At 41.8% G+C, this 9617-nt stretch overlaps 1 protein-coding gene across 1 annotated transcript in view; it reads right to left on the bottom strand.

Annotated features, from left to right (window-relative positions):
• Slc9a7 (solute carrier family 9 member A7) overlaps positions 1–9617 on the bottom strand; it is a 176259-nt gene that overhangs the window by 28591 nt on the left and 138051 nt on the right. The window contains exon 14 of the mRNA XM_016009685.3: positions 5886–5949. Coding sequence (XP_015865171.1) covers positions 5886–5949 — 64 coding nt within the window. The remainder of the gene's footprint in view (positions 1–5885; positions 5950–9617) is intronic.

Here is a 9617-nt window from a genome sequence, read left to right as displayed (position 1 = left end):
TGGGTCTCTGCATCTGTTTCAATCAGTTACTAGATAAAGCCTCTCTGATGACTATTGGGGTTTTCATCCATCTATGAGTATAGCAGAATACTGTCAGGCATCATACATTGACATTTTTAGCTTCAGTCCAATTTGGCTCTATCCTAGGTCTCTGGGTCATCCAGGCTCTGGGTCCTGGCCCTCCAGGCAGCACCAAAGGTGGGCTCCCTCTTGTGGCATAGGTTTCAGGCTGGACCAGTCATTGGTTGACCACTCTCACAATTTCTCTGTCACCCTTACCCCAGCACATCCCATAGGCCTGACAGACTGTAGGTTGAAGGTTATGTGGCTGGGTTAGTGTCCCAATCCCTCCTCTGGTAAGCTTGCCTAGTCATAGGAGGTGGCCAGTTCAGGCTACTCCATCCACCATTGCCAGGAGTCTTTAGTTGTGGTCATCCTTGTAGATTCCTGGGAGTTGCCCTCGCACCAGGTTTCTACCTGACCCAGAAATGCTCCGCCCCTTTCCAGTCTACTCTCCCACTCCATTCCCTGTCCTGATCCTTCATATTCTCATCCATACCCACCCCAAGTCCATCCACTAAATCTATTCTATTTTCCCTTCCCAGAGAGATAAAAGCACCCCCCTTGAGCCCTCCTTGTTACCTAGACTCTCTGAGTCTGTGGATTTATAACATAGTTATCCTTTACTTTACAGCTAATATTCACCTATAAGTGAGTACATGTTTGTACTCACTCACTCATGAGTGAGTATATGTTTGTCTTTCTGGGTCTAGGCTACCTCACTCAGAATGATTTTTTCTGGTTCTATCCATTTGCCTGCAAATTTCCTGATGTCATTGTTTTTAACAGCTCAGTAATACTCCATTGTGTAAATTACCACACACAAAAGAAAAGATGTTTTCCCATTCTGTGGGCTGCAGTTTTGTCCTTTTGACGGTGTCCTTTGCCTTACAGAAGCTTTTCAGTTTCATATGGTCCCATTTATTAAATGTCAATCAGTGTCTATGCTATTGGTGTTCTATTCAGGAGGTGGTCTCCTGTGCCAGTGTGTTCAAAGCTATTCCCCATTTTCTCTTCTATCAAGTTCAGTGTATCTGGATTTATGTTGAGGTCTTTGATCCACTCGGACTTGAGTTTTGTACAGGTGATATATATGGATCTATTTGCATTTTTCTACATGCAGACATCCAGTTAGACCCCATCATTTGTTGAAGATGCTTTCTTTTCTCCATTTTATAATTTTGGCTTCATTGTTGAAAATCAGGTGTCCATAGGTGTGTGGATTTACATCTGGGTCTTCAATTCAACTCCACTGATCCACCTGTCAATTTTTATGCCAACACCATGCAGTTATTATTATTATAGTTCTGTAGTAGATCTTGAAACCAGGGATTGTAATACCCCTCACAGTTCTTTTATTGTACAGGATTGTTTTAGCTATCATGGATTTTTGTTTTTCTATAGTACGTTGAGTATTGTTGTTTCAAGGTCTGTAAAGAATTGTGTTGGGATTTTAATGGGGATTACATTGAATCTGTAGATTGCATATGGTAAGACTGCCATTTTGATTATGATAATCCTACCAATCCATGAGCATGGGAGAGCTTTCCATTTTCTGATATCTTCTTCAATTTCTTTCTTCATAGACTTGAAGTTCTTGACATACAGGTCTTTCACTTGCTTAGAGTTACATCAAAACATTTTATATTATTTGTGGCTGTTGTGAACAGTATTATTTCCCTGATTTCTTTCTCAACCTGTTTATCATTTGTATATAAGAGGGCTATTGATTTTCTTTAGTTAATCTTGTATCATGCCACTTCACTAAAGGAGTTTATCAGCTGTAAGAGTTCCCTGGTAGAATTTTTGGGGTCGCTTTTGTATATTAACACATCATCTGTGAATAGAGATACTTTGACTTCTTCCTTTCCAATTTGTATCCCCTTGATCTCCTTCAGTTGTCATATTGCTCTAGCTAGAACTTCAAATATTATACTAAATAGATATAGAGAGAGTGGACAGCCCTGTCTTGCTTTTGTCTTTATTTTAGTGGAATTGCTTTGAGTTTCTCTCCATTTAATTTGATTCTGGCAATCAGCTTGCTGTATATTGCCTTATTATATTTAGGTATGTTCCTTGTATCCCTAATCTAAGACTTTAATCACAAAGGAACATTGAATTTTGTTAAAGGCTTTTCCAGGATCTAATGAGATGATCATGTGGGGTTTTTGTTGTTGCTGTTGTTTCATAAATTTATTTATGTATTTATTTATTTATTTTATATCACAGCCACAATTTCCCCTTCCTCCTCCCCTCCCAGTCCCTACTCCTCACCCCTCCTTTGTTCCCACACCCCCAGTCTTCTCCTCCTCCATTTTATTTAGGAAAGGACAGGTCTCCCATGGGTATCAACAAAACATGGCATATCAAGTTGCAGTAAGAATAAGCACCCCCCCATGTGCTGAGCAAGGTGACCCAGTATAAGGAGTAGGGTCCCAAAATCCAGTAAAAGATTTGAAGACTGCCCCTGTTCCCATTGTTAGGAGTCCCACAAGAAGACCAAGCTACCACTCTTGGGCATATACCCAAAGGATACTCAATCATACCACAAGATCATGTGGGTTTTTTCTTTCAATTTGTTTATACTGTAGATTACACTGACTGATTTTTCATATGTTGAACCATCCCTGCATCTCTGGAATGAAGCCTATTTGATCATGGTAGATAATCTTTTTGATGTATTCTTGGATTCAGTTCGTGAATATTTTATTGAGTATTTTTGCATTAATGTTCATGGGGGAAATTGATTTGTAATTCTCTGTGTTGAATATTTGTGTAGTTTGTGTATCAGGGTGACTGTGGCCTCATAAAATGAATTGAACAATGTTCCTCTGTGGTGGTATTGTGTTCCCCAAAATATTGTGTGCTAATAAACTTATCTGGGGTCAGGGAACAGGACAGCCACAAGGATAGGCACAAGGATAGGCAGTGGTAACACACACCTTTAATCCTAGCATTCCAGAGGCAGAAATCCCTCTGGATCTCTATGAGTTCAAGGCCACATTGGAAACAGCCAGGCATGGTAACACACACCTTTAATCCCAAGAAGTGAGCCTTTAATACCAGGGAGTGATGGCAGAAGGCAGAAAGATATATAAGGCATGAAGACCAGAAACTAGAAGCATTTGGCTGGTTAAGCTTTCAGGCTTTGGAACAGCACAGTTCAGCTGAGATTTATTCTGGATGAGGACTCAGAGGCTTCCAGGCTGAGGAAACAGGACCAACTGAGGAATTGGCAAGGTGAGATAGCTGTGGCTTGTTCTGCTTCTCTGATCTCCCAGCATTCACCCCAATAACTGGCCTCAGGTTTGATTTTATTAATAAGAACTTTGAAGATTCATGCTACATTCCTCCTGTTTCTATTTTGTGGACTAATTTGAGGAGAATTCATATTAACTCTTCTTTGAAAGTCTGGTAGAATTCTGCACTAGAAACTTTTAATAACTACCTCTATTTCTTTTGGGGTTATAGGTCTATTTGAATTGTTTATCTGATCTTGATTTAACTTTGGTAAATGGTATCTATCAAGAAATTTGTCCATTTCTTTTAGATTTTTCAATTTTGTGGAATACAGGTTTTTTTTTTTTTTTTTTTGGTTTTTTGAGACAGGGTTTCTCTGTGTAGCTTTGCGCCTTTCCTGGAGCTCACTTGGTAGCCCAGGCTGGCCTCGAACTCACAGAGATCCGCCTGGCTCTGCCTCCTGAGTGCTGGGATTAAAGGCGTGCACCACCACCGCCTGGCGGAATACAGGTTTTTGAAATATAACTTAATGATTATCTGGATTTCCTCAATTTCTGTTGTTATGTCCCCCTTTATGTTTATGATTTTGTTAATTTGGATATTCTCTTTCTGCCTTTTGGTTAGTTTGGATAAGGGTTTGCCTGTCTTATTGATTTTCTCAAAGAACCAACTTCGTTTCACTGATTCGCTGTATTGTTCTCTTTGCTTCTAGAGCCAGTAAAGAAACTGTCTTTATTGCAAAAAATGGTTTTCCATCCTGTATCACATCACTGTCTTTACCTGTAGTTGACCATTTAGGAAACAAGGTCAAGAGAATTGCCCTTTCTAGAAAAGGACAAATATCTGGATTCCTCCAACCTCTAACTCAAGTTTGTTGATATCACCAAGCATAGAAGGTATATCAGGAAAACCACAAAAACCTAGGGTTTCATCTACAGATTAGAGGCCCACTGATTTCTCTGGTTGTTCAAGGTCATTGAATGCTCCAGGGAATGCTGTTAGTGGTTCCCTGGACCAAGAAAGCCAGGAAGATGTATAGGAAGCCCTTTCTGTGTGGAGATTGAATTGTAGCAGGGCACTTGGGGAACCACACTGGAAGCCTGCCTATTTTTTTCCATCCTGACAGTAATCTTGAATGCTTTCAAAAGGCCAGCAGAACTGACTCTGAAAATACCTCAATGACTTAATGTGAAACTTGGGAGGAGGAAGTCAAGGGAAGCTGTGACACACACCCAGTTCCAGTCAGGCAAACCTGATGCCCAAGAAAGCAGCAGAAGTCACTGCTAGCCCCATCAATGTCATCTTGGAGCTGTCAGTAATCCAATGCTTACCTGTCCTGGGTGTCAAGTCATTCACCCCACCTGGAGAAAAGGCTGCTTTAGCCTCACTGCATGTTTGAAATGTCAGAACCAACACGTAAGACTACTACTTCTCAAATCTTTCCATGGAAAAGTGGCAGCAAGTTCATCACTATGTCTAACTGCAAATGCAGTGTTACCATGGCAAGACAGCTAATTAGTACGCAGAGGGGAGCAAGAGAGGAAAGAGACCCTTTAATTCTCCAGTTCTGATTTCCACTTCTCATTCACTGGCACCCAGGACTTTCCATGTAATTGCCCAGGCCACCTGAGAAACACCACACATGGGATTGTTAAAACTGTGCCTTATTATGTATTACTTGTGCTTCAGGTCTAATCCCATTGTGGCCTATATGTATAAGGATTCCTTGATGATTATTTTCCCTCTACCCACACTCCTTTCTCCACCTTCAAGCCAGTGAGATGTACAAAGAAGTTTCTACTTTAAGGACAGAATTCTGTGGAAAATAAAACTGAGTATCCAAGTATATACTGTCTCCAATAGCTAAACTCAGTTTCAGATGAAGCAGCTTCAAAACCCCCAAATAATGCATGTAGCTATTGCTGAGACAGTTGGGTGTATTTATCTCCTACCATTCACATTTGACTCCCTTCTAGCCCATTCTGTCTTCTGCTCAATCAACAAACCTGCTAACTTTGCTTTGACCCAGCCTCAAGTTCTTTTCTATGGTATATATCAAGCATCTGTATGCACCTGAGTAGAGGCCCCAAGACTTGATGGGGACTCCTGGGGCTACACTGCCAGCAAAGTTGACTTGTACCTCTTGTTAATATTTCAGCCTGCAGGTCTTAAGAGACATACAGTAAGCAATGCTGCATGAAACCAATCCAAGCATCTCATTTAATTCTTTTTGCAGGTGCTTGAGTGCAGAAGGAGAGGCAATGTGAAACATGGAGAATGGAACTGTTCTGACTAGTATGGAACTATGTAGATGGAATCTCTCCTCATCCTGGTAGTCAGCTGTTCCTGGCCTGTTTTACTTACAAAATGTACCACTTTCTCATCATCTGACTTTAGGTGACTCACTTAAGACTCTCAATCTTCAGCTTCTAACCTATAAACCAGAGTATATGGTGGCAATCTAAAAGGTTGTTGTCAAGATGACAATGAGGGAAGCCAGATACAATGCACAGCATGGAGCAAATGCTCAATTTTAGCAATTTTCAAATCGTATCTTTCCCCGAAAGCAACAACTTGTGACTTACCCCTTGTAAGACTTGAAAGCTGTCATTGTTAGGTGGTGGGTCTTGATCTGGGTCAACACCAACTCTAAAAGTCACCGGGGAAGAAGACAAGGAGAAAAACAAAAAGCATTAGCTTGGCCCATGGCAGCCTTGCTGGCTTAGTCAGCAACTATCTTCCCAAAGCAGGAGTGGTTAGCTTCAAGGAAACAAAGGTCATCATGCAGAAGTCAGGTCCACACCACAGCAGATCCCAAAGACTCAGATATTATAAGTACTCCATGCCCTTAGCAAGGCCTCTGGGAAATATGCTGGCAGCTTTCCATCTGCTTTCCTGTACCAAGCGGTCCTCACTACTAAAACATTGGGTTCCTTCTGTTTGGCTGCTTCCTCACTTCTGCCCTGAACTGCTTTGATGCTCACAATATTTTGTTATGAATCTGTAGTAAACATCTGCATGGCCACCAAGAGTCCACCATTAACATTTATTATAGCTTCTTTATTACCATCTTCCCATTTCTCCATCCCACATCTTATTTTGTGATACAAATGAAGCAGTGACATCAATACCTTTCTTCTAACTTCTTGTGTGTATGCTTGTATATGTGCTTACCTGTGCAAACATGTATGTATGCTTGTACATGTGCTTACCTGTGCAAACATGTGTGTGTGTGTGTGTGTGTGTGTGTGTGTGTGTGTGTGTGTGTGTGTGTGTGTAGGCCAGAAGTCAAACTTAGGTGTCATTCTTCAGAAGCCATCCACCTTGTTTTTCGAGATTGGGACTCTCATTTGGCCTAGAAATCACCAATTAGATTTTGCTGGCTGCTCAGCAAGCCCAAGAGATTTGCCTAGCTCCCCGGTGCTGACATTATAAACATGCACCACCATATCCATCTTTTGACATAGGTTCTGGAGATTAAACTCAGGTCCTCATACTTGTACAGCAAACACTTCACTGACAGCCATCTCCCAAGCCTCCCTTCCCCTGACTTCTTTAGTATGCATAAATGATAGAATCTCTCCTTCTTCCAAACTTGAGTCAGGCTTTTTTGAATCGTCCTCCCAACTAGGACTTAACTTTTGGGCTTCTTCCTATTGCTATCACCAAGTTTTATCAAGAATCTTCTTAAACTGGTTTAGACAGAACTTCCCACTTTGATATCTGATCCCCCTCAATAGCTGATGTCCCTGCCACCTTTCAAGTGATATCTAATCTCCATGGCCTGCCTTTAGCAAGAATATCCCCTTATCCCTGATATTTCCTCTTGGCAAATTTCATCCATCAATCCCTATCACTCTTTCACACTGCAAAACTATATCACAGTAGACTCTATGTCAGTCATAGTAATCCTCACTAAAGTCTGCTTGCCTTTTTTGGGGGGAGGGAAGTACAGTTTTTGAGACAGGGTTTCTCTGTGTAGCTCTGGCTGTCCTGCAACTCACTCTGTAGTTTTAACAAGTATCACAATGCTTTCTTGATCGGTATCATTAACTGGAGTCCTGATATGCTTTTAGTCCTTGTGTCCCCACACTCTCATTATCAAAGATGAGCAGAGAACTCACACATTTGAGAGAACATACACATTTGAGAGCAATGAAAATAAAAGGAAAAAGACCAAGTGGCAAAAGTCCACTTACAATAAATTCCTGAGAAGCATTAGGAGGACAGTTGTCTTAGCTTTGTCATACCCTACCTATTGCTAAATGCATCTGTTAATTGTTTATATCCATACCTTCCCCCATTCTGAGACAGAGCATTGTGGCACAAATAACATAGATAACATGGAGCAATGGGAGGGGAGAGAAAAATAGACAATATATGGACAGCATCATAAAATGTAATGGAGCTTCAAGCTTTCAGCAGATTAGACCATTATAAGCTTGAAGAGGGATGCTTTGCTGTCCAGTACAAGAATGTCCTAGTCCATCAAGCAGACACTGGACTGGACATACAAAATCCTAAGTACATACTTATTTTTCTTCTTCTTCCCCATCACCTATAATACCTGGGATCTTTCTAGAGAAAAGAGACTACATGTAAGTAAGGGCAAATGATAGCACAGATAGACCCAGCCTCTCAAAGCCAACCTTTATTCTGTCCTATCTCAAGCTTGCTAACCATTTGCACAAGGTATGTGCCCCTGGGAATGGGGACAGAATATAAGGAAGCAGCTACCTCATTTTGTGTTAGAGGCAAAGTTTTAGCCACAAGATGAATTCACATACCCAGTACATGTTTGCATCCAGGGCCAGGTAGTGTTCTGGACACTTGATAAAATCCTTTACTGAACCTGGTACCATATACTTCACTGTGAACCTAAGACCAGATGAACTGCTTGCACTGAATTAGACAGACTTTGCTCTATGCTAGAGGCTATTTCCAGGCAGAGAATTCTGGCATCTGAGATCTTACAACTAAACCTTATCCAGTAATGTCTGAATATCAAATCTCAAAGAACTATATTTTGACATGAAAACCATTTACTTCAGGGGTTCAACTGCTGCCCATAAGGGTCACCTAAGATCCTTAGGACACATAAGTAATCTAATGTATGAAAGTGGCTGGAGGCAATTGCATTAGGAACTCCTAGTTGTTTTTAGAGCCTCTTAACATACATTCCATACAGAAACATCTTCTAGATGGTGTTCTGTAAGGTATCCATGGTAGCATTTATAAGGCCAATGGACAAGAATATACTATTATACCTTATGAAGCAGCACAAAAATACTTTGTGCCAGACAAATCTACTGAAAGGGGGCTGCTGGATGAAGACTCAGAGGTGCAGTACAGTACCTCTCAGAATAGCAGGTGGCATGTTGTCCTCAGTCAAACCACAGACAGGCTGCTAAAGAACATAGGGTAACTGAGAATATGGGACTTCAGATCTGCCATTAAGAATCCCTCCTCTCTTTCTTCCTATTCCCATGGGGTCTTCATTTATCATGATATCTCTTTCCTTGTTCTCCCACTCTTTTCCTGATCCAGCTGGGACCTCCCGCTCCCCTAAGCTCTCTTTCCCCTAAACCTTGCCCTTCATTACCCCCCTTCACATCCAGTTTGCTCATGTAGATCTCATCCATTTCTCTGTCATTGGGTAATCCCTGTGTCTTTCTTAGGGTCCTCTTTACTAGGTAGCCTTCCTAGAGTTGTGAATTGCAGTCTGGTTATCCTTTGCTTTACATCTAGTATCCACTGGATCAGGCCCTCTGGATAAGTGAGACAGTTGATCAGCTTGAACTATTTAGAAGGCCCCCAGACAGTGGGACCAGGACCTGTCCTTAGTGCATGAGCTGGCTGTTTGGAGCCTGGAGCCTATGCTGAGACATTTTGCTCAGCCTTGGTGTAGGGAGGAGGAGACTGGACCTGCCTCAACTGAATCTACCAGGCTGAGCTGAATCCCCAGGGGAGACCTTGCCTTGAAGGAGGTGGGAATGGGGGATGGATCTGGGGTGAAGGTTGGGGGATGGGAGGAGGGAGGATGGGGAATGTGTGGCTGATATGTAAAATTAAATTAATTATAAAAAGAATCCCTCCTCTCTGCACTGAGGACTGTGCAAGAAGTTTTCTGCTGCTTCTTTTTTGTTGTTGTTGCTGTTGTTGTTGTTTGTTTTTCAAGACAGAGTTTCTCTGTGTAACAGCCCTGGCTGTCCTAGAACTTGCTCTGTAGACCAGGCTGGCCTCGAACTCAGAGCAATCCACCTGCCTCTGCCTCCTGAGTGCTGGGATTAAAGACATGTACCACCACCTCCCAGCAG

The sequence above is a fragment of the Peromyscus maniculatus genome, chromosome X (assembly GCF_049852395.1).
Source record: "Peromyscus maniculatus bairdii isolate BWxNUB_F1_BW_parent chromosome X, HU_Pman_BW_mat_3.1, whole genome shotgun sequence".
NCBI lineage: Eukaryota > Metazoa > Chordata > Mammalia > Rodentia > Cricetidae > Peromyscus > Peromyscus maniculatus.
The sequence above is the reverse complement of the archived record's forward strand: the minus strand, read 5'-3'. Positions and strand labels throughout refer to the sequence as shown.